The sequence below is a fragment of the Magnolia sinica genome, chromosome 1 (genome assembly GCF_029962835.1).
Source record: "Magnolia sinica isolate HGM2019 chromosome 1, MsV1, whole genome shotgun sequence".
NCBI lineage: Eukaryota > Viridiplantae > Streptophyta > Magnoliopsida > Magnoliales > Magnoliaceae > Magnolia > Magnolia sinica.
Genome location: NC_080573.1, coordinates 82,983,028 through 83,009,751, shown reverse-complemented (window position 1 = coordinate 83,009,751; position 26,724 = coordinate 82,983,028). Strand labels below are relative to the sequence as shown.

Here is a 26,724-nt window from a genome sequence, read left to right as displayed (position 1 = left end):
ATTGACAAAAGTAGCCCTCTTCAACTACCCAAAACCGAAATTAGAAAGTTACACCATACGGCTCACTATTTTGACACGGAACTCCCAAGTATGGAAACCTATATCACGAGTGAAACATCTAAAGATGTCAATCAAGTGGACCCAAAACAATGGTTAATCTGATCATCAAATAGGGAACGCTTGTACATGGAATTTCTAAGGCAGATCCAAATTTCAGGTGGACCACACTACTGGAAAACAGTAGTGATTGAATGCCTAACATTAAAAACTTTTTAAAGCCTACTGTAATGTTTATTTTTCATCCAACTTGTTGATTAGGTTATACAATCCTAGATACAACATGATCCATAGCTCAAGTGGTAGACTAAGTGAAAGATACATCGTTTCAACGCTGAGGTCTTGGTATGGATCCCCAGTGGGTGGGGGTGGCTAACAGTGAAGTGTCAACTGACAGTGGGATGTACTACCAAAGTTTAAAAGGAAAACACAAATATCAAACTCATCCAATACTTTCATAGCCCTCGAGATGTTTTAAATAGTACAGCATGCAATCCGCTCGGGTAAGCAAACTCTGGGTGGCCTAAGTGATTAATATCCCTCATCCAGTCTATACATCCATTTTACCAGCCCATTTTAGGGCATGAACTCAAAATTGAAGCTTCTCCAGAGTTGAAGTGGGCCATACCACAGGAAAATGTGGGGATAATGACACCAGCGCTGGAACCTTCGTAGGGTAAACAATGATGTTTATGTGTCTTATAAGGTCACAATGACATGGATGAAGGGAAAAGAAATATATCAGCTTGATCCAAAAACTTCTCTGGCCCCAGGAAAGTTTCAATCCTAGGTGTTCAATTCCCACTATGTCCTGTGATGTGGCAGACTTGAGCTTTGGATATGCTTCAATTTTGGGTTCATTGCATAAAATGATATGTTAAAACAGATGGACGGCATGGATAAGAAAAAAGTACATCATGGTGGGCCCTACAGAATTTACTTATGCAATCCGAATCATGGTTCAACGTGCTTCAACCGTGAGAATGATGAATGGGTAAAAGTGTATACGCTACTAAATTCAATTAGCTAGCATTCCTCTCAAGAACTGTTACCCCTACAAACCGAAGCTGAGAGGCTCTAACAATAGAGAAAACAAGAGGGAGAAGCAAAAGAACCCAACAAGCTTTCTGGTGAATTCTTGTACACTCTATTATTTTTTTTTTCGGATTTTTACACCCACTTTTTCTTAATTTGCACACATCCATTTTCCAATTTGCGAATTGAGATGGTGCAGTTCCAAAATGAATGTTGAAACCATTGACTCTAGGAATATATAATCTTTCAGGGATAATGTTTGTGCAAGCAGTACTAGTTTTGGTGGTGATTTTGATTGGATGGGCTTATCAAGCCATCCAACCTCCACCACCAAAGTTCTGTGGTTCTCCGGATGGCCCACCTGTTACTTCACCTAGAATCAGAATTAGAGATGGAAGGTATCTGAGCTACAAAGAAAGAGGAGTCCCCAAGGATACTGCTACCTACAAAATCATCGTTGCCCATGGCTTCGCTGACTCCAAAGACTGTGTCATACCGGTTTCTCCAGTATGTAAAATCCCTACTTTTCTTTGTTTCAATCCAAATCTTTGATTGGTTTTGATGTATAGCGAGTCACCGACAGTTTCATGGCCAAGATGGATTAGAAAAAGCCCCATTGACGACAGAAGTGATCCGGACCGTCGGACCTTAGATCGGGCTTATCTCACAATCCGGAATGAGTTATCGGGCATAAAATATGATTTTGGGGTAGAACGAGCTACTTTAGCCAACCAACCTGCCTGTGCTGGGTTACGCAAGCCGGATTTCAAAATACCCCCGGATCGACAATCATTTCCCTAATTTAATTCCGTTTTTACTATAAATAGTAAGTTTTAGCTTGATTATAACTCTTTATTTGTCGGGCTTTAGGAGTTGCACCCAATGTGAGAAGAGCTTAGAATAATTAGAAGAACAGCTTGGTGAAGCCAAATAGGGCACTTACTATTTGTGGCCAAAAACCTTACGCACTAGTAGACATCACGATTGTTTATAAATAGCAAGTTGTGAATTCTAGGAGTTTTAGTTGTAGTTTGTTTCTGATTTCTCTCTTATTGCTTAGTATCCCTATTTAAAGGTTTGTGAACTCGTTTATTTCATTTATTAATTAATTTCGAATTTTATAGAATTTATTTTCTATTTTTCTTGCTTTCTTTCTCGTGGATTTGAGAAGCCTCTGTGAGGAGTCCAGAGAAGTTTCGTGGATTCGGGACAGTTATCCTCTTGAGGAAGACGGTGTTCGACCTCGTCACGTTCATCCCTACATCAATTGGTATCAAAGCAAGGATTCCTCTGCGGCCGATGGCAAACAGTGAATGTATGAATTAAAATCCTGTAGATGGTGATCCATGGATTTGTGATCTTGCGGAAAAATGGAAGCTTTTCACTGAGAGAGTTAGTTGATCATACAAGGGTTGCAGGCAACCCTCGACCATCTTGCGGATGCGCTACTTCCGCCCCTAGCTCTAAGCAGTGCTCCACCACTTACGGTTGCTCCACTGCCCGTGGTTGCTATACGGCATAACTCCGATTTTCATAGAGCACTACCAGTGCAAACCATAGGGATATACTAGATGATTCAAGTTCTAGCGACGAGGACCTTAATGAAGGTTTCAGCTGACGATCAATCCATGGAGGTGATCATTTAGATTGTGTTGAAAGAGACTATCGAAGTAAGGTTGAACTTCCTGGTTTTAATAGTTTATTACATATAGAATTTATATATAATCAAAATATTTCTCTACTTTGGCTAGCCAATTAAGAAAATATTCTATACGTAATAAACTATTAAAACCAGGAAGTTCAACCAATAGGAGAACGTCTTTAACCTCCTACAACCGCAAACCGTGATATGGGGAGTGACTCATATAAGCCTCAACATGTAGCACCCACAATAGTGGGTCAGAGTAGAATTCCAAATCCTTACGTTCGGCCAAGGTCGAACAATTGTTACTGCTATGGCCAACTAGGCCACTTATTAAACACCTATCCTCAACGTCCCACAACACACTTGACCATAAATGAAGGGGGCACTGAATGTAAGGCTACAGAAGAAGACCCTGACTTTGATGAACATGAGTAAGCCATTGAGGAAATAGTAGATGACGATAAAGTGATGGGCAAGAATCGTGGTGAATCTCTAGTTGTGAGGCGATTACTGTATACCCCATGGAAGGAATTACATCCACAGCGACACGATATATTCCGCACGCAGTGCACTGTTAACGGAAAGGTCTGTGATGTAATCATAGATAGTGGTAGTAGCGAGAACATCGAATCAAGAGTAATGGCAGACAAGTTGCAGCTACCAACGATAAAACATCCTTTCCCGTACTCAATTGGCTAGATAAAAAAGGTGAACGAGACCAAGATAACTGAACAATGTACTATCTCGTTTTCAATTGGCAAAAATTATAAGGATCAAATACTTTGTGACGTGGTCGATATACAAGCATGCCATATGTTACTCGGTCGGCCCTGGTAGTCAGACCGTGATGCAACTCATCATGGACGAGACAATGTCTATATATTAGTCAAGGATATTCGAAAAATAATCGTTACCCCTGTGACACCAGAGAACCACCTTAAATCTTGTAAAGTGGAGGGGACTTCCCTCTTGACCATTCGGGATTTCATGGACGAATCCAAGGAAACCGGCGAGGTATATGCTTTAGTGGTGAAGGGTGAGGAATCATAACCCTCAAACATTTCTCCAAGTTTAAGACTATTACTAAACGAATTCAAAGAAGTTTGGCCTGAAGATTTATCCAATGGATTAACCCCCATGAGGGACATTCAATATCATATAAACCCCGTCCCTGAGGCTAACCTGCCCAACTGCCCTCATTATTGAATGAGTCTGAAAGAGTATGAGATACTTCAGGGGTAAGTAGAGGAATTGATGTGTAAAAGTCTCTTGAGAGAGAGCATGAGCCCATATGTCGTACCAGCATTATTAACGTCAAAAAAAGATGGAAACTGGTGCATGTGTGTGGATAGCTGGGCAATCAACAAAATTACCATGAAATATCGATTCCCAATCCCGTGGTTGGACGACATGCTTGATATGCTAAAGGAGGGCAAGGTGTTCTCTAAACTAGACCGAAGGAGAGGGTACCATTAGATTCGTATATGACCCAGTGATGAGTGGAAAATGACATTCAAGACCAAGGAAGGGTTGTATAAGTGGCTGGTCATGCCCTTCGGTCTATCGAACGCACTGAGTACTTTTATGCATTTGATAAATCAAGTTTTAAAACCATTCACTGGCCGATTTGTGATAGTATATTTTGATGACATACTGATATATAGCTAGGATGAGATGGAGCACAGAAAATATTTCAGGCATGTGCTACAGGTCCTACAAATTAACAAGTTGTACCTCAACTTGAAGAATTGTAACTTTTTAATGGACAACATGTTGTTTCTACGATTTGTTCTAATGTCCACAGGCATCCATGTGGACGATGAAAAGGTACGAGCCATTAGGGAATGGCCGATCCCGACAAACATTCATGAGGTGAGGAGTTTTCATGGGTTGATGACCTTCCATCGTCGATTTGTGTGAAATTTTAGCACATTAGTCGCGCCTATTACAGATTGCATGAAAAAATGACCGTTTTAGTGGATTGATGAAGCTGACAAAAACTTTCTTAAGATCAAGCATCGTTTGTCCATAACATCGGTTTTAGTGATTCCTAATTTCGTCAAGTTATTTGAGGTTGAGTGTGATGCTTCATACGTCAGAATTGGAGGAGTATTATCACAGGAAGGCAGACTGGTAGCCTTCTACAGCGAGAAGCTTAGCGAAGCTTGAAAGAAGTGGTTGACGTATGAGCTTGAGTTGTACGTAGTTGTTCAGGCGCTGCGGCATTGACGGCATTATCTTATTCAAAGAGAGTTTATTCTATACACTGACCATCAAGCATTAAAGTTTATTAATAGTCAGACTAACATGAATCGTGTACGACATTGGCGGCATTATCTGATTCAAAGAGAGTTTGTTCTATACATTGACCATCAAACATTAAAGTTTATTAATAGTCAGACTAATGTGAATCATGTGCATACTAGATGGGTTGCATTTTTATAGGAATTCATATTCGTTCTAAAGCACAACTCAAGGCAGCAGAACAAGGTGACTGATGCACTTAGCCATCGTGCATCACTACTTGTTACAATGAGCAACGAGGTGGTCGGCTTCGATCGTCTCAAGAAACTGTATGCCGAGGACGAGGACTTTATAGATGCTTGGATGAAGTGCCAAGAAGGTCACCCTAGTAACCTTCATATATAGGACAGTTTCCTCATTAAAGGGAATCAATTGTGCATCCCCTAAAGTTCTCTGAGAGATTAGATTATTCAGGAGTTACATGGAGGTGGCCTTGGTGAATACCTTAGGTGAGACAAGATGCGAGCTCTTGTGAAAGAGCGGTATTACTGTCCGCAATTGGTACGTGATGTGGGAAAAGTCGTACAACCTTATCATATTTGTCAGACCTCTAAGGGGCAATCTCAGAATACGGGCCTCTACACTCCGTTACCTATGCCTAGCGGTCTTTGGGAGGATTTATCTATAGATTTCGTACTTAGTCTCTCACGAGCACAACGCGACATGGTTTCAGTATTTATGGTGGTAAATCGTTTCTCCAAGATAGCGCACTTTATCCCATGCAAAAAGACTCTCTATGAAACACACGTGGCAAATCTATTATTTAGAGAAGTCATACGACTACATGGGGTCCCCAAGACCTTTACTTCTAATTGTGACACAAAGTTCATTAGCTACTTTTGGCGGACTTTGTAGACTTAATTCGATACATGACTTCAATTCGGCAGTGCCTACCATCCATAGATTGATGGACATACCAAGGTTGTGAATCACACCTTAGGAAACCTCCTTCGTTGTATTTCAGGAGAAAAACCAAAGCAGTGAGATTTGACCTTGTCTCAAGCAGAGTTTGCATTCAACAACATGCTTAACCACTTAGCAGGAAAAACATCGTTCCAAATTATCTACAGACGAGTGCCTCATCACACACTCGACTTGGTCCCTCTGCCTAAGTTCTTAGCCATGAGCATTGCAGCAGAATATATGACAGACAGGATCATGGGCATCCATGTGGAGGTATAGACCAAGCTACATGCCTCAAACGAGAAATACAAAGAACAAGCGGATAAGCATCGGTGACAAAAAGTGTTCGAGGTGGGCGACCACGTTATGGTTAATCTACACAAAGAGAGATTTCTAACCGGGACGTACAACGAGTTGAAGATTAAGAAGATTGGACCCATACTAATCATCTTAAGGATTAATAACAAGATTTATATTGTTGATCTTCCATATGACATGGTGATCTCACGGACTTTCAATGTCGTAGACCTGACTGAGTATGATGAACTAGAGCAGGACGAGTTCTTTTGAAGTGGAGGGGACTAATGTAGAGCGGGTTGCAGATAGTTTCATGGCTAAGATGGATTAGAAAAGACCCAGTCGACGACAGAAGTGATCCAAATCGTCGAACCCTAGATTAGGCATATCTCACAATCCGGAATGAGTTATCGGGCTTAAAATATATAATTTTGGGGTAGAACGAGCTATTTTACCCAACCAACCTAGCTATTCCTGGTTACACAAGTCGGATTTCCAAAATACCCCCAGATCAATGGTCATTTTCCTATTTTAATTCCGTTTTTACTATAAATAGTAAGTTTTAGTATGATTATAACTCTTCATCCATTGGGCTTTAAGAGTTGTGCCCAACATGAAAAGTGCTTAGAATAATTAGGAGAACATCTTGGTGAAGCCAAATAGGACACTTGCTATTTGTGGCCAAAAACCTTGCGCACTAGTAAACATCACGACCGTCTATAAATAGTAAATTTACTGTTTATAGTAAGTTGCAAATTCTAGGAGTCTTAGTTGTAGTTTTCTTCTGATTTCTCTCCCATTGCTTTGTATCCCTATTTAAAGGGTTGTGAACTCATTTATTTCATTCATTAATCAATTTCAAATTTTATAGAATTTATTTTCTATTTTGTTTGCTTTCTTTCTCGTGGATTCGAGAAGCCTCAGTGAGGAGTCCAGAGAAGTTCGGTGGATTTGGGACAGTTATCCTCTTGAGGAAGACAGTGCTCGACCTCATCACGTTCATCCTTGCGTCAGGTTTTCTGATAGATTGTTATAGGTTTGAGACTGTTGCTCAATGGTAGATAAGCCTTGTTTCAATACTAATGTATCAGGAAAGAAAAATGTCGATTACTATCGGTCTTTTGTACAAGTGGGTCGCGTTATCCAGAACGTTGTTTTCATTGGCCCCAATTATCATTATGGGATAATCCTAATTAATAAGCCTCTGATGCCTCCATGAAATTCTCATATGGTTTTTCTAATTAGATTTTATCTTGAGAAGAATTTGGCTAATTCTCAACCTAGGATATTCATTTACATCCTAAGATCCTTTGTACAAGTGTTGACCATGGTTTGATGATCCAGACCATTGATTTTATTGTCCCATGGTGGATGGATCATGACCCAAAAAATTCCATGATAGAATTAGTCCTAATAATAATTTAATTCGGTGGCCTGCATATGGATGGCTAATAAAAGAAATACAATGATAGTCCACATTGAGCTGGGAAGGGCTGAACATTGAATGGCTGGGATCTTCGCATCCAGGAAACCTTGGGGCAGGATCTATCCAATATGGGACTGATCAGATCCACTATTAGGGCCCCACTGGTACAAACTGATTATTGTGATGTGTTTTAGGAGCTGGTAGAAGAGCTTGGGATTTACCTTCTCTCCTTTGATAGAGCTGGGTATGGAGAGAGCGACCCGAATCCAAAAAGATCGGTGAAAAGCGAAGCTTTCGACATTCAAGATCTTGCCGATCAGTTGGAGATCGGATCGAAGTTCTATGTGATTGGAATCTCCATGGGAGCTTACTCTGCTTGGAGCTGTCTCAAACACATTCCACACAGGCATGGTCATCTAAAGATATCATTTGTTTGGAACACTCAGTTTTTGGCTTGGTTATGACTAAATCTCGTCTAGAAAATGCTGACCTAGCTTACTGTTACACTCCGCTTGGGCGGCTGAATTATGTAAGCCTTGTTTGGCCCAAAGGTTGTGTTTATGTTGGTATAATTCATAGATATCAACCTAGAACTTGGAGTAAGTTAAACTCCTCGTGTGTGCCGACTCGTCATTGGTTTTTACCCCGTCTTATCAGACCAGGTTAATTCAATTTCAAACCTTGACATTAGGCATTTATTCATTTTGTAATAATATTTGGTAACTCCTGTATCAGATATTTCCTGCAAATTAAGCTTTGTACTTCTAAGAGTATTTTACCCAACATTTATGTTTAAAATAAAAATAAAAATTGCAAGGCATAAATTGAAACAGGAATTTATATTTTCGAGCTGCCAAAAATGGATAGTTCTACCTGTGCAAGGTAATTTCCTATGGAGGTTTGCTTGAGTACATTTTGTGTCTTCCAATATGATACATCGAGACTTTATCCATTGGGATCGGATTTTCTCCAATGACCCAAATCGTTGAATATTTCCACCCATTGGTTACGCAAAGGTTATGGTGACCGTCCATTTTCAAAGCAAAATAGCCAAATTTCAAATGGTTGAAAGAATTCAATTTAAGAGATTTATTTACTGTGTATCTACAACACAATCTGAGACCCATTGCATAAATGGCTTGAAATCGTTTAAAGATAATCCAGATTCGAAAGTTAAACTAGTCTTGACTATAACATTGCAATTTGATGAGATGTATTTGAGCAAACCTCTTTTCTGTGGTCAAATATCACGCAATTCAATGAATTCGAGATCGAATTGTGATGTTCGACAGAATCTAGCTAAATACCAAATTGACCTTGTTTGGAAAATCATGGTTTCACAGTTTTACTTCTTTCAATGCTGTAGAAGCTTTATTTACCTCTCAAATCATTTCCATACAGGTTGGCAGGTATAGGGCTGATAGTTCCAATGGTTAACTACTGGTGGCCTTCATTTCCTGCCAATCTATCTGGAGATGGCTTCAGGACACTGCCTGAACAAGACCAATGGACGCTTCGGATTGCACATTATGCCCCTTCTCTGCTGCACTGGTGGATGACTCAGAAATGGTTCCCCTCACTAAGCCTCTTAAAAGGCCACCAAGGAAGTTACAGCCATCAAGACAGAGAGATTCTTCAGAATATGTTGGCAGCCAAAACGCATAATAAGGTACTCCCTTCTCTTCCTAGTTCCCGTACTTCATTGCTGCGTTTGGTTGCACTATTGAATCTGATGTAGGACGTGGATCAAGCGTAAAACACATGGATTGGAATAAATCCATTCAGAAATCGACAAATTTCAGCATAGTTCCATCAGCTCGACAAATTATGTCAACAGGTCGAAATTCTGCCAAAATTTCGAGATTGTTTGCTGGTTGATTTCTATCAGCTTAGATAGGTCGAAATACTGTTCTACAGGTTGAAATATTGTTCGAGAGGTCGAAATACCATTCCAGATTGCTTGCTGGCTGATTTTTGCTAATTAAGACAGGTCAAAATATCTTCTCGACAAGTTGAAATCCAGTTTGATGGGTTGAAAATCACATAATTTCTTGTTTAAATCTCTGTACACTTTTTGGTTGTTTTGACTTGTCGACTCGATAGGTTGACAGACAGTAGAAATTTACACATTTTTTGAAATTTGTTTGCTTATTTGATTAAAACTCTTTGATTACATTTTAAAAGTTTGTTTAGGGTTATTTAAAGGGTGTTAAATTCATTTTTATTATTCATTCAATAAAGCAATTCCTTAGAATTTTTTTTTTTTTTCTTCTTGTGGATTCGAGAAAGCTCTTGTGGATTCAAGAGAGCCCTGTGTGATTCAAGGTGTTTATTGATCGGGGAAGACAGTGGTCGACCTCATCACGTCCTCCCCTGCATCAATAGGCATGAGAGTGAGGCTTTCTCCTCGGATCTATGGGTTCTAACGACGGGTCGGACAACATTCCCATGGATGGTGCTCCAAAAAATTTTCCTTTAATGGCAATGGCTTTTGAAGCAGTGCAGCGAGAGAATAAGCAAGTCATGTATGGGCTATAGGCTGCCATCGATCGCATGATGGAGGCTCTAGGGTATCTCCGTGTTCGTGGCAATGATTTACCCTCGGTAGGTATTGAAAGTCGTAATTGCACTGATCATAGGATGATGTTGACGGTGAATCGTTGAATCACACTCGGAAGGTGGGATCTAGCAACATGATTCCTCAATATCCCAAAAGAAGCATTAATTGGATAAATCAGACGGATCTAGAATTCAAAATGAAAGTCGACCTTCCTAATTTCAACGTCCAACTCCACATCGAGGACTTCCTCGATTGGCTGCTTGAAGTCAAATGCTTCTTCGACTACATGGATGTCATTGAAGAGAAGAAGGTTAAGCTTGTGGCTTACAAGTTTAAGGGCAGATCATTGGCTTAGTGGGAGTAGCTTCAACTCGAACAAATGAGATGGATGAAGGCAACAATCCACTCGTGGCCGTGGATGAAGCAGTTGTTACGCACGCGATTCCTCCCTAGCGGTTATGATAAGGTGTTATTCAAACAAAACTAAAATTGTTAGCATGATAGTAGATCAGCGAGGGTTATGTAGAGAAATCCTATTGTTTATGATGTAGAGTGGGTCGCGGAACTTTCATGTCCAAGATGGACCAGAGAAGGCCCGATTCGAAGCAGAAGTCATCAAGACCGTCAGAACTTTAAAACAATCATATCTAGGACTAGCTACTTTAGCTAACCAACCCAGTTATTTTGGGTTGCCCACGCCAAATTTGTGAGATTCCATCATATCGACGGTCAAATTCCCTATTTATTTTTGTTTTTACTATTTTTAGTGAGTTTTGGTTTGATTGTGACTCTTCATCCGTTGGGCTTTAGGAGTTGTGTCCAACATGAAAAGTGTTCAGAAAAATTAGGAGAATAATGTGGTTAAGCCACATACGACACTTACTATAAATAGTAAATTTACTATTTATAGTAACTTACAAAATTTAAAGAGTTTTAGTTATAGCTTAATTTCTAAACTTCTTCCAAGGCTTTGTATCCCTATTTAAAGGGTTGTAGACTTGTTTATTTCAATCATCAATAAATTTATTTCAAATATTTTAGAATTATTTCTATTTTCTTTTCCTCGTGGATTTGAGGTTTCTCTATGAGGAGTCTAGAGAAGTTTCGTGGATTTAGAACAATTATCCCCCTAAGGAAGAAGGTGCTCGACCTCATCACGTTCATCCCTGCGTCAATTGGTAACAGAGTGAGGACTCTCCTTGGGCCAATGGAAAACAACGAAGGTATGAACCAAAATCCTGTGGACGGTGATTTAGGGATTCATTATCTTTCGAAAAGAATGGAAGCTTTCCACCTAGAGAGTCAGTTGATCATGTAAGAGCTGCAGGCAACTCTCAATCATATTGGGGGTGTGCTAATTTCGCCCCGAGCCCAAGGTGATGCTCAACCGGCTATAGTTAGTATACGACACAACCTCGATTTCCACAGAGCACCATCAGATGATGGGGAATCATAGGCCATTACTTTGATCATGAGGAAGCCGTTATACATACACAAGGTAGAGATAAATTTACAGCGGCACAATATCTTTCAAACGAGGTGCACTATAAACTAAAAATTCTATAATGCGATCATCAACGCCGGGAGCAATGAGAATCTTATGTCGAAAACATTGGTAGAAAAGCTACAACTAAAAATAGAAAGTCACCCATCTCTGTACCCGATTAGATGGATCAAGGAGGTCAATAAAACAGAGGTAACCGAACGATGTCATATATTAGTTTCCATTCGTAAATATTATAAGGATTAAGTAATGTATGAGATAGTCGACATGAAAACTTGTCACATGTTACTTAATTGACCATGGCAAAAAAATATTGATGTTACGCATAGAGATCAGGATAACATATTTATATTTATTAAAGACGGTAGAAAGATTATCCTCGTCCCTACGAGGATAGAAAACTAACACAAGACTTCTAAAGTGGTGGGACAATCTCTCATAAGCAAATATGATTTCGTTAAACAATTTGAGGAGATGGGAGATGTAAATGCATTAGATAAAAAAGAAAAATATATGGAGCCTGTGAACATTCCAGAGGATTTGAAACCATTCGAAGCAATTGTGTTCAATGAACTTCCTAATAAATTACCTTATATACGAGATATATAAAACCACATTGATCTTGTCTCAGGGGCAAGTTTGCCTAATTGCCCACATTAATAGGAAGAACATGAGATTTTGCAAGCCAAAGTAAATGAACTAATCTATACTAGTGAAGTCGAGGAGAGCATGTGTACATATACTGTGTCAACTCAAGAGCATAATACCAAGGACAAGAAAATGGTTGGTAAACATCGACATTAAAAGTTATCTGAGAATCACGAGCTATGTTCCTTGAGTAACTCGAGGATGAGTTTTTTTTTCAAGTGGAGGAGTCTGATGTAGGACATGGCACGATACATACCTAGCATGGTTGGACCAAAAGAACATGGATCATAAATTGATTATAACTTTTGATCCAAGTATTGTCAAGCCCCAAACTCGGAAGCCGGGCTCACAAAATTTCCGATCGCCGAATCCGGTGCCGACAACCTCCGCAGTACCCCATTCTCGACTCTCAGCACCCATTCGCCAGATTTCGATCCTGGGATGATACGAGGAGGATTTCCAACGTCAGTTTGATTCATAATAAGCATAACCAAAGGCATAACCCACAAACTACAACCAAAAACTCCATCACATTTCCACTATAATAAAAAATTTATAAGTACAGTGCACGTAAACGGAAATACAATGATGATAGACAAAAGCTCCAAAATGATCTGCCATGCACCCTATCCTCAGCGCTACTGCGATCCAATGTCACCTGCACGCAACGGTCGTGCATAAGCTTATGGAAAGCTTAGAGGGTGGTGAAAGTGTGTGTGCAAGATAGTAATAAAATTATGCAGTATCAGAGTAATGCGAAATATGCTGATGAATCCATGAATACTATTAGCTGTACCAAGGCTATGCGATGCAAGGCATGAATGATGTCGGCCATACCAAGGCCATGCGATGCGAGATGCAACTCAAGCATATGAATCATCATCTAACTCCATATATCAATATAGTTCAATAATGGAATATAACCGGGGTCTAGTACACTCCAAGCCAGATTGTCGCCCATCGCGCGCAACAAGGTGAGTGGAAGAGACCTCACTATCCGTCTGCCAATATCGGGCTCGACTCGTCGATAGCGGACCCATTCCTCAAGCTGGTCAAACTCAGCCTAGCTTTGCCCCCTCCTCTCAGGCGAGTAAGGCTGCACCCCTTCCAACCGACCACGACACAGTGGAAAGCGCGGCCTTCTAGTAATCGACACTCGGCACTAATGCACCCACTCGGTCTAGATGTTGGAGCAACCTCCTAGTACCATAAGGGTTTAGGGACTTTTACTCAGGGATATCTATAGTATCTCATGTAAAATAAGATTTTCAGTGTCCAATCCTTCCAACCACGATGTGCTTGTGGAGGCTATGGCCCTGTTGTCGCTAGGGCGTACAGTACACCAGTCACACAATGCAAGATGCATGAATCACATAATCCAGTCATACAATAAACATGCGCGTACCGCGTGCTCATGTGGGCAATTCCGGTTATCAGGGAGCCCATAAAAAATCTGCCCGAAGGCATTTGCTATGATCACTTACTCATCTCATTACAAGCATGCAGATGATGTGTATGAACATGTATCATGATGCTATATTGTCATATACTCATAATCGGAATCAAAAATTGAAATCAAAAATTGGAATCAATAATCAGAATCGATTATCGGCCTATAAGCAAGGCAGGGTCCATATATGAATAGCCGATCAAACTATTATATAAAGATCGGCCCTTGGCCGAGGTTATATCAAATCCGACAGCACAAAACCATCCATCTACGGTGAATGGGGCCCACTTATTTGGGTTAACCCATGAAGAGAATGGGCCTAATAAGGCCTAAGGGAAGGTCACAATGAGGACGTCTAACCATCATTGCCCCTCAATATGAACATCTAACCAACATTGCTTCCAAGGAGTGGCCCACATAAGGGATTTATATGCAACGTAGCGGCCACACATACATCACATTGGGCCTCATTCATGGGCCTCACATACATCGCATTGGGCTTCATACAAGGGCCTCATGTGTATCACAATGGGCCACGCCCATGGGCCTTGAATGCATCACAATGGGCCTTGCCCATGGGCTTTGAATATCAAGTGGGCCACATTATATGGGCCGCATTATATGGACCACACTAATGGGCCCAATACACATTACAAGGGCCGCATGGCATGGGCCTAAACTACATCAAGGGGGGGTCGCACCATCTACACCATTCATCTATTCTTAGGGATCATTTTAGAGTATTAAAAAGAAATATTTAAATCACATGGACAGCACTCCAAATAACAGTGGTGATAATGATTCCCACCATTAGAATTCTTAAGGCCCACCATAACATTTATTTCCCATACAATCTATTCATAAGGTCACATAGACCTGAATTAAGATGAAAAACAAATTTTAAATTGATCCAGAACCGCTGTGACCCCAAGAAGGGTTTCAATGGTGGACGTTCACTCAACACTGTTTTCTGCAGTGTGGTCCTCTTGATATTAGATCTGTCTCATTTTGGTCTCAAGCCTTAAACTGAGCTCGCCCTTCAGATGGACGGTTTGGATGTAACACATACATCAAGCATGGCCCACCGTCCGGCCATCTGGATGGTGTGATACAAAGCATACATTACGGTGGGGTCCCAAACCACTTACTGATGTCCTTAGTAGTGGGACCCACAGAACTTGCTGTGGTCAGATGGCAGTGGGTCCCACTATCAAAAACAAATGGACGACATGTGTAAAACACACATCATGGCTGGGATGCACCGTCCATGGGCTGGATGGTGGATGCAACACATCATCAAGGTGGTCCCACCATCAGGATGGATGGACAGCTTGTGTAAAACACATACATCATGTGGGACCAGTAACTTACTGACGTTAAAGAGAGTAGCTGCATAGATGCAGCACGTGCAGCATTGTTGCCCCTTTCCTTTCTTATTATTATTATTGTTTTATTAAACAAAACAGAGGTGGGTCCCACGTAGGGCCCACCACAACAAGTATATATTATATAATATATATATATAATGAATACATATATAATATATAATATAACATATATAATGTATATACAATGTCTAGGCCCTGGACGGCCTGAACGGTCGCATACATCATTGCAGCCCCACACATGGGGTGGGTCCCACTGTCCAAAGATGGTGGACGGTTTGGATAAACACATACACTATGGTGTGGCCCATCTGAATGGATGGAGGACGCGGATGGGTCCCATGGACCCCACGTCAACCCACACTTCATTGTCAGTACACCCACTACATGCTCACGCATCACTGTTAGCCACCCCACGTCAGTTCACACTTCACTGATAGTCCACGTCTAGTGTCCCTAGATGCTGGACAGGGTGGATACAACACAGGAATCATGGTGGGTCCCACATGTACGTCGCCCACCTGATTGGATCAATCTAATATTTGTGTTTCCCTTTCATTCGGGCCTGTGTGACCGTCCAGTCATGCAGGCCCCAAACAGGAATCAAGGTGGCCCACTATTTGGATGACATGGGTAAAATACACACATCATAGGTGGGCCATGATCATAAAGAGAGAGAAAGATAGAAGAGAGAAGAGAGATCGGAGATAACGGAGGGGCCCCGCCACTATGGACCCCTTTTGGATACAAGCATACATAAAAGTGGGTCTCACCATATGTGGGTCCTTAGATCCCAAAAAGATAATTATAAAAGAATAAAAATGTGGGTCCAAGATCACCCACAGTCCACTTTTTCTCGCTCCCTTGGCTTCCTTTCCTCCTTAGCTTCGATCCTAACAGAAGAGATGGAGTTTGGATGGTTGAGATGGGAGATGAGAGTATAGGAAGTGGGCCACACACAAAGCTCTCATGCAGGTTTGAAAGAGCTTGGATGTGTGATCTTTTTTCTTGCTTGGGAAAGTGAGTTTGAGAAATTAGAGAGAGAGAGAGGGTTGTAGAGAGAGAGAGAGAGAGATGGGTGATGGAGTGATGGATGTGGTAAGTGATGGGTGTGTAAGAACTTTGTTAACTTTAGAGGTAGATGGTGTAAGAAGGATATGGGGTGTGTAAGAAATTGTTGACTTATGGGGTTACTTGGGGATGGGTGTGAGGTGATGGTGTACTTGACATGTACTTTGCTTTTGATGGGATTGATTAATTGATGGATGTGACATTGGGTAGAGATTTTCTTAGGTTTAGCAACGCGAGGCGTTTTCTTGAACTGAACGCGGGCCCACATCTCTTGGCCTGGGTATCGCCTCGACTCGTGAGATGCTACATCGGAACCTCGGCGACGGCGCGGTCGCCAGGGTATAAGTCTCGGGTTGAGCCAACTCTGGTTTGCAGGACTTGGCTTAGGATCGCGTATAAATGTTGGATATAGGTCGAGGGTTGCCGAAATTCGACAGGAATGATCGGGGGAACCTATGGAGTGGTATGGACTATGATGCAGGTCTTACATCTCTCCCTACCTAATAAAAATTTCATCCTCGAAATTTACACAATTATCGCAACTAGACATAACTCATGAGGAATAAGAAACATAACACCACCATATAAAATTCAAGACAACATACAAAATACAACACATAATCAACATCAAAAAGTTGAGGATAGCGCTCTCGAATCTCAGCCTCACTCTCCCAAGAAGCCTTCTCAATGGAATAGTGACCCCACTGAACCTTCACCAATGGAATGACCTTGGTTCGGAGGACCTGCTCCTTCCGATCAAGGATGCAAACCGGCTGATTAATATATGAAGCGTCATCACGAACCTCTAATGGCTGACAATCAATAATAGGAATGATGTCTAACCCACACTTCCTCAACATAGAGACATGAAAAACGTTGTGGACGCCAGACAACTGAGATGGTAAGGCAAGACAATATGCTACGGTGCCAACGCGCCCAGTGATCTCAAAAGGTCCTATGAACCTCGGGGCAAGCTTGCCCTTCACTCCAAATTGAACTACGCTCTTCATGGGTGAGACCTTGAGATACACATGGTCCCCTGCAACAAACTCCAAGGGACGACGCCGGCGATCAGCAAAACTCTTCTGTCGGCTCTGAGCTGTGCGCATCCTCTGCTTGATGATATCGATAGCCTCTGACGGCTACTACACAAGCTTGGGACCTAAGAGACGACACTCTCTAACCTCGGTCCAACAACTTAGTGATCTACATGATCTGTCATATAGTGCCTCAAAAGAAGCCTTACCAATGGTCACCTGATAGCTGTTGTTGTACGCGAACTTATGCAATTGCATATGCTTATCCTAACTACCCATGTAATCAATTGCCAAGGCCCGAAGCATATCCTCAAGGATTTAGTTGACCCTCTCAGTCTGGCCATTGGTCTGCGGATAGTATGCAGTGCTGAGCTGCAAATCAGTCCCCATCGTTCTCTGGAAGCTCTCCCAAAACTGAGACTTGAACCTCGGGTCTTGGTCAGAAACGATCGAAACTGGAATATCATGCAGTCTCACAATCTCCTCGATAAATAACCTCGCAAGCTGGTTCATAGACCAAATCGCACGCATCACAATGAAATGTGCCGACTTCATCAGATGATCCACAATAACCCAGATGGCATCATGACCACGTTGAGTCCTCGACAAGCCCATAATAAAATCTGCCGATACGTGCTCTCACTTCCACATTGGGACACTTAACGGATGCAATAGACCAGGGGGGATCTGATGATCAGCTTTAACACGCTGGCACGTGTCACACTCGGTTACAAAATTGGCTATCTGGTGCTTCATCCTCGCCTAAAAATACTGTCGCCTCATGTCACGGTATATCTTCGTCGAGCCAGGGTGGATAGAAAACCGCGATTGATGTACTTCGGTCATAAGATCTCCACGTAACTCAAGAATATCCAGGACACATAATCGGCCTCTGAAACAAAGTCCACCATCCGAACCAATCTGCCAACTTGTCTGACTCTCAAATGTCGCCTCAGCCATATAACTCTGCAACGACTCATCAGCCTGTTGAGCCTCAATCACCCTTGCGATAAGAGAGGGTTGAATCGACAGGTTCGATAACTGCATGATAGAAGACTGCAGACCAAACTCAAAATCATACTCTGCTATATCCTCGAGCATCTTCCACTCCTAGATTATCATATGCGCCACCAGGCCATATGGCTGACCGCGAGGGCATCTGCCACCACGTTCGCCTTGCCCGGGTGATACCAAAGATCGAAGTCATAGTCCTTTGGGAGCTCCATCCAGTGCCTCTGCCTCATGTTTAGCTCAGATTGAGAGAACATGTACTTCAAGCTCTTGTGGTTGGAGAAGAACTTGAACTTAACCCCATAGAGATAGTGCCTCCACACCTTCAGTGCGAAGACAACTACAGCTAGCTCCAAATCATGTGTGGGATAATTCAGCTCATGGACCTTGAGCTGACGAGACACGAAGGCCACTGGTCTCCCATGCTGCATCAGGACATCACCCAAACCAATATGTGAGGCATTGGTAAATATAATAAATCCATCACTCCCAGAGGGAAGAGTGAGGACAGGAGTAGACGTGAGGCAGTCCTTCAACTCCAAAAATACTTGCTTGCAAGCGTCGCTCCAAATAAAATCTATTCCCTTCTGAGTCAACCTAGTCAGCAGGGCGGCAATATAAGAGAAGCCCTCAATGAAACGCCGGTAGTAGCCCGCCAAACCAAGAAAACTGTAGATCTCGGATGTGTTCGTGAGTTGGCCCCACTGACGCACTACATCAACCTTTGAGGGGTTCACCGCGACACCTTCCCTCGTCACCACGTGACCGAGGAACTTCACCTCCTCCTGTCAAAACTCGTACTTCTCCAGCTTCACATACAGCTGGTGTGCACAGAGGGTGTGCAAGGCAATCTCTAAGTGCTGCTCGTGCTCCTCACGGGTCCTCGAATAGATCAGAATATTGTCGATGAATACTACAACAAACTAATTGAGATACGGGCGGAAGACCTCGTTCATCAACTGTATGAATACCGTGGGCGCATTGGTTAGTCCGAAGGACATGACCTGAAACTCAAAATGACCATAACGCGTCATGAAAGCCGTCTTCCGGATGTCTTCCTCTCGGACCCAAATCTGATGATAACCGGAATGCAGGTCAATCTTTAAAAAGAACTGTTCACCCTACAGCTGATCAAATAAATCATCAATCCTCGAGAGCAGGTACTTGTTCTTGATCGTGACTTTGTTGAGCTCGCAGCAATCCACACAGAGCCTCAACAAGCCATCCTTCTTCTTCACGAAGAGTATTGGTGCTCCCCATGATGAACTGCTTGGACGGATAAAGCCTAACTCGCATAACTCGTCCAACTATTTCTATAGTTCCCACAACTCCAACAATGCCTTTAAAATAGGCGCGGTACCAGGCACGAGATCAATGTGAAAATCAGTGTGTCGGCAAAGCGGTAATCCCGGAATCTCCTGGAACACATCAGGAAAATCGTAAACCACAGACAACTAGTCGATGCTCACCACTATGGGCTCCTCTATGGCACACAACATCATACAAGACAACAGCTCTCCTTTGTGCTCAGCAATGAACTGGAACTGTGGCAAGCTGGGTAAACAAAGCGTGACTGTCCTCGCGGATCAGTCCAATATGGCATAGTACTCAGCAAGCCAATCCATACCCAGGATAACATCGAACTCGGACATCGGCAATGCAAACAAATTGATAGGCAAAAAGGTATCCCCAACTAGAATAGGGCAAGACCAGTAAAATTGACCCAACACTGCAGTCTTCCCCAAGGGAGTCAATACTGATAAGCCCTCACGAGCATACTTCAATGGCAAACCAATCGATCGGTAGAAACTCTCAGCCACAAAGGAATGTGATGCACCAGAATCAAACAACACACGTGCAATACATGCAAAGACTAAAAGTATACCCTCGACGACCCCTCCAGATGATCCTGCTGAGCCCCGTAGAACCTAGCCTGAGCTGGCTAGGGAGGTGCCTGTCCCCTCTGAGCATGCTATTACTGCTATCGCTGAGGTAGTCGAAACTACTACCTCTATTGCTGCGGCCTCGGGGACTGGTGCGATGCTGCTGTTGAGGTGGCCTCGGTGGTGGGGGCTATTATTGTTACTGATGTGGGGGTCTCTACTGTTGCTATGGTGGAGGTTGCTATGGACCTCTCGGTTGCTGCTGCTGGGGGCGAGGACACTCCCACTATGGTGCCCCGTCGCACTGCACAGAAAATAGGTACTGGTGAACTGCCTCGAAGGTAGTGTTGGAGGTGCTACTGGCGCTCAAAAGGCTGGGTGACCTGTACGCCTCTGCTATGGTCGACGCTGCTGGGAGTCTCCAGAAGGAGCCTACCTCTTCCAGTCTCTCCTCTGACCACGATCAGATTGAGAACCAGCCTACTCAGCCTAAAAAATTTAGGCCTTCCGTACCACCCACTCAAAAGTTAGGAGCTCATGCCCAATAACACGACCTCGAAGACTGTAACGCAAGTCGTCCTCGATGCCGCAGGCTCTCCGCTCCTCATCATCTACTAGATATGGCCCAAATCTGGACAGCACTACAAAACGAGCCACATATTGAGCCACTATCATATCACCCTACACCAGAGCCTCGAACTCCGACACTCGCTATCGTCGGATGTGATTAGGAAAATACTGTTGGTCAAACCGATTCACAAAATCCTCCCAGGTCCATAGAAAATCGATGCCTGCTGCTCAGGAGATTGATGTCCACCAGTGCTCAGCCTCACCATGGAGAAGAAATACTGCTAATCGGACTCACCACTAGTCATATATCCTATCGTATCAAATATCTGCTCCACATTGGAGAGCCATCTCTCAGCTACTGTCGGGTTTGGCTTGCACTGGAAACGCAGGGGATCGAGCCGTCGAAACTCTCGAAGAAGGGCGCTCATGCGCTACTGCTCTACCTGGGATGGTGAAACAACGGGATACCTGCCCTGCCCCTAAAGGGCGACCGTCACAGCCTGTAACATTTGTTGTAACTGGGAAGCACTCACAGGTACGGTCGAATCTGCCCCAGTCTTTGGTAGAGGAACGACATCCTCAGGCTGGGAAGTCGGAATCTCTGGTGGTGGATTGGGGATCGTAGGTGGTAGGGCGGGAGTCACAGGTGGTGGAGCAGGAGGCTCATGTGATGAAGCGGGAGTTGATCAGGTCACTCTCCTGGGCAACATGTCCTATAGGAAAGAGCGAAGGCGCCTATTAACTTCGAAAACTCTCGAAGGCACGCATGTTAAGGGTATGTAAGCTATCCGAACTTAGGACTTAATCATTCATAGCAGACTTGTAATGTTGTTCTTAGTTATTCCCAAGTTATGATCTGATACCAACTTTTATCATACCCAAAACTTAGAAGCCGAGCTCAGAAAATTCTCGATCGCCGAATCGGACACCGACAGGCTCTTTAGTATCCCATTCTTGGATCCCAGTGCCCATTTGCCAGGTTCCGATCCTGAGATGCTACGAGGAGGATTTCCAACATTAGTTTGATTCATAATAAGCATAACTAAAGGCATAACCCGTAAACAACAACCAAAAACTCCATCACATTTCCACTATAATAAAAAATTTATAAGTACAGTGCGCGATAAGGAAAATACAATGATGATAGACAAAAGCTCCAAAATGATTTACTATGCGCTCTAGCCTCAGTACTGCTGCGATCCAATGTCACCTGCACGCAACGGTCGTGCATAAGCTTATAGAAAGTTTAGAGGGTGGTGAAGGTTAGTTCGCAAGGTAGTAATACAATTATGCAGTATCAGAGTAATGTGGAATATGCTGATGAATCCATGAATACTATTAGCCATACCAAGGCTATGCGATGCAAGACATGAATGATGTTGGCCATATCAAGGCCATGTTATGCAAGATGCAACTCAAGCATATGAATCCTCAACTAAGTCCATATATTAATACAGTTCAACACTGGAACATAACCGGGGTCTAGTACACTCCAAGCCAGATTGCCGCCCCATCGTGTGTAACAAGGTGAGTAGAAGAGACCTCACTATTCGTCTGCCAATATCGGGCCCAACTGTCGATAACAGACCCATTCCTCAAGCTAGTCAAACTCAGCCTAGCTTTGCCCCCTCTCTCGAGTGGGTAAGGCTGCACCTCCTTCCAACCGACCACGACATAGTGAAAAGCCAATCTTCTGGTAATCGGCACTCAGCGCTCATTCACCTACTCGGTCTCGACGTTGGAGCAATCTCATGGTACCATTATGGTTTAGGGACTTTCACCCAGGGATATCTATAACACCCCATGTAGAATAAGATTTTTGGTGTCCAATCCTGCCAACCACGAAGTGCCTATGGAGGCTATGGCCCTATTGTCGCTAGGGCATGCAGCACACCTGTCACACAATGCAAGATGCATGAATCACGTAATCTAGTCATACAGTAAACATGCACGTACCGCGCACTCATGTGGGCAATTCCACCTATCAGGGAGCCCATAAACAATCTGCCCGAAGGCATGTGCTATGATCAATCACTCATCTCATTACAAGCATGCGGATGATGCGTATAGGCATATATCATAATGCTATATTATCATATAATCATAATCAGAATCGATTATTGGCCTATAAGCAAGGCAGGGTCCATATATGAACAATCGATCAAACCATAATATAAAGATCGGCCCTTGGTCGAGGTTATATCAAATCCAATAGCACGAAACCATCCGTCTATGGCGAATGAGGCACACTTATTTGGGTTACCCCATGAAGAGAATCGACCTAACAAGGCCTAAGGGAAGATCATAATGAGGACGTCTAACCATCATTGCCCCTCAATGTGGACATCTAACCAACATTGCTCCCAAGGACTGGCCCACATAAGGGATTTATACGCAATGTAGCGGCCACACAAACATCACATTGGGCCTCCTTCATGGGCCACACATACATCGCATTGGGCTTCATACAAGGGCCTCAAGTGTATCATAATGGGCCATGCCCATGGGCCTTGAATACATCACAATGGGCCTCATCCATGGGCCTTGAATATCAAGTGGGCCGCATTACATGAGATGCACTAATGGGCCCAATACACATTACAAGGGCCACATGGCATGGGCCTAACCTTCATCAAGGGGGGGTTTGCACCATCTACACCATTCATCTATTCTTAGGAATCATTTTAGAGTATTAAAAAGAAATATTTAAATCACATGGACAGCACTCCAAATAACAGTGGTGATAATGATTCCCACCATTAAAATTATCAAGGCCCACCATAACATTTATTTCCCATACAATCTATTCATAAGGTCACACAGACCTGAATTAAGATGAAAAACAAATTTCAAACTGATCAAGAACCGCTGTGACCCCAAGAAGTGTTTCAATGGTGGACGTTCACTCAACACTATTTTTTGTAGTGTGGTCCTCTTGATATTAGATCTGTCTCATTTTGGTCTCAAGCCTTAAACCAAGCTCACCCTTTGGATGGATAGTTTTGATGTAACACATACATTAAGCATGGCCCACCGTCCAACCATCTAGACGGTGTGATACAAAGCATACATTACGGTGTGGTCCCAAATCACCTGCTAACGTCCTTAGTAGTGGGACCCACAGAACTTGCTGTCATCAGATGACAATGGGTCCCACCATAAAAAATAGATGGACGACATGTGTAAAACACATACATCATGGCTGGGATCCACCGTCCATGGGCTGGACGGTGGATGCAACACATCATCAAGGTGGTCCCCCCGTCTGGATGGATGGACAGCTTGTGTAAAACACATACATCATGTGGGACCTGCAACTTGCTGACGTTAAAGGGGGTAGCTGGATAGACGCAGCACGTGCAGCGTTGCTGCCCTTTTTCCTTTCTTATTATTATTATTTTTTTAAAAATAAAACAGAGGTGGGTCCCACGTAGGGCCCACCACAATAGGTATATATTATATAATATAATATACAATATATATAATGAATATATATATATAATATAATATAATATAATATGATATATATAATGTATATACAACGTCCAGGCCCTAGACGGCCTGGACAGTCGCATACATCATTGCAGCCCCACACATGGGGTGGGTCCCACCGTTCAAAGATGGTGAGCGGTTTGGATAAACACATACACTATGGTGTGGTCCATCAGAATGGATGGAGGACGTGGATAGGTCCCATGGACCCCACTGTCAACCCACACTTCATTGTCAGTACACCCACCATACGCTCACACATCATCGTTAGCCACCCCACGTCAATTCACACATCACTGATAGTCCACATCCAGTGTCCTTGGACACTCGACAGTGTGGATACAACACAAGCATCATGGTGGGTCCCACATGGATGTGGCCCACCTGATTGGATCAATCTAATATTTGTGTTTCCCTTTCATCCGGGCCTGTGTGACCATCCGGTCATGTAGGCCCCAAACAGGGATCAAGGTGGCCCACTAGTTGGATGGCATGGGTAAAATACACACATCATAAGTGGGCCATGATCATAGAAAGAGAGAAAGAGAGAGAGATCGAAGATAACGGAGGGGCCCCGCTACTATGGGCCCCTCTTGGATATAAGCATACATCAAAGTGGGTCCCACCATATGTGGGTCCTTAGATCTCAAAAAGACAATTACAAAAGAATAAAAATGTGGGTCCAAGATCACCCACCGACCCACCGTCCACTTCTTCTTGCTCCCTTGGCTTCCTTTTCTCCTTAACTTCGATCCTAATGGAAGAGATGGAGTTTGGATGGTTGAGATGGGAGATGAGAGGGTCGGAAGTAGGCCACACACAAGCTCTCTTAGAGGTTTGAAAGAGCTTGGACGTGTGATCTTTTTTCTTGCTTGGGAAAGTGAGTTTGAGAAATGAGAGAGGGTAATAAAGAGAGAGAGAGAGAGAGAGAGAGAGAGAGAGAGAGAGAGAGATGGGTGATGGAGTAATGGATGTGGTGAGTGATGGGTGTGTAAGAACTTTATTGACTTTATGGGTAGATGGTGTAAGAAGGGTATGGGGTGTGTAAGAAATTATTAACTTATGAGGTTGCTTGGGGATGGGTGTGAGGTGATGGTGTACTTGACATGTACTTGGCTTTTGATGGGATTAATTAATTGATGGATGTGACATTGAGTAGAGATTCTCTTGGGTTTAGCAACGCGTGGCGTTTTCTCGAACTGAATGCAGTCCCACATCTCCTGGATTGGGTATCGCCTCGGCACACGAGACACGGCGACGACGCGGTCACCAGGGTATAAGTCTCTGATTGAGCCGACTCTAGTTTATAGGACTCGGCTTAGGATTGCACGTAAATGTTGGATATAGGTCGAGGGTTGCCGAAATTCGACAGGGAGGATTACGGGAACCTACGGAATGGTATGGACTATGATGCGGGTCTTATAGGTATCATTACAAGGCACACCTAACTAAGTATCATGAACCGAAGCAGGATGAAAACTCGAGGAGGAGTTCTTTTGAAGTGAAAGGGACTGATGTAGAGTAGGTCGCGAACACTTTCATGTCCAACATGGACTAGAGAAGGCCCGAACAAAGGCAGAAGTCATCAAGACCATCAAAACCTTAAATAAGCATATCTCACAAACTATAATGAGTTACTTGATGTACCAAATATGATTTTAGGGTAGGATGAGCTACTTTAGCCAACAAACCTGGCTATTCTATGTTACTCATGCCGAATATGTGAGATTTCATCATATCGATGGTCAAATTCCCTATTTATTTCTATTTTTACTATTTTTAGTAAGTTCTATTTTGATTGTAACTCTTCATCTGTTGGGCTTTAGGAGTTGTGGCCAACATGAAAAGTGTTTAGGAAAATTAGGATGATAACATGGCTAAGCCACATAAGACACTTACTGAAAAGGTGAGCTTAAGAAGTCCTAGAGGGATGGTTAATAGGACTATGCTAAATAAAAATTAAAGTGCTAAAATGATAAATAAATTAGAAAACTTAATCACACTAGTATTGAAAATTGATTTAAACTAATTCGTAGGACAACCTACACCCAAAATAAAGTTTAGGTAGGACAACCTTATTTCACGAACGATTATAATAATCAAGATCTCAAACCATGTAAGACAAAATAAAGCTATCTATTACAAACATTCACCACTTTTGCATAAATAAAATTACAACCATTCTCCATAAACGTAAAAAGTAAACATTCACCACAACACTAAGAGTTATAATGGTTGGTGTGTACAACAACTGTTCTCAAACAGCCACACCTACTCCAGTCCTAATAATCACTATCCATATGATATTGGCTTTTATTATTTTCATAGGGTCACCTTAAAACCTGATACAGTAATGATTTTAAATATGCCATGCCCTAAACTCGAAAAACGGGCTCACAAGTTCCCGATCGCCAAATCTGGTGTCAACAGTCTCTGTAGTACCCCA

The 26,724-nt window shown here is 42.8% G+C and overlaps 1 protein-coding gene across 1 annotated transcript; it reads left to right on the top strand.

Annotated features, from left to right (window-relative positions):
- The first annotated feature begins 979 nt into the window (after positions 1-979).
- On the top strand, positions 980-20,561 carry LOC131247334 (uncharacterized). The gene is made up of 5 exons (XM_058247686.1): positions 980-1,187; positions 1,343-1,599; positions 7,862-8,073; positions 9,069-9,401; positions 20,330-20,561. Exons 2-5 carry the CDS (start codon positions 1,348-1,350, stop codon positions 20,559-20,561), a joined length of 1,029 nt encoding a protein of 342 aa, XP_058103669.1. The 5' UTR covers positions 980-1,187; positions 1,343-1,347.
- The last annotated feature ends 6,163 nt before the right edge of the window (positions 20,562-26,724 follow it).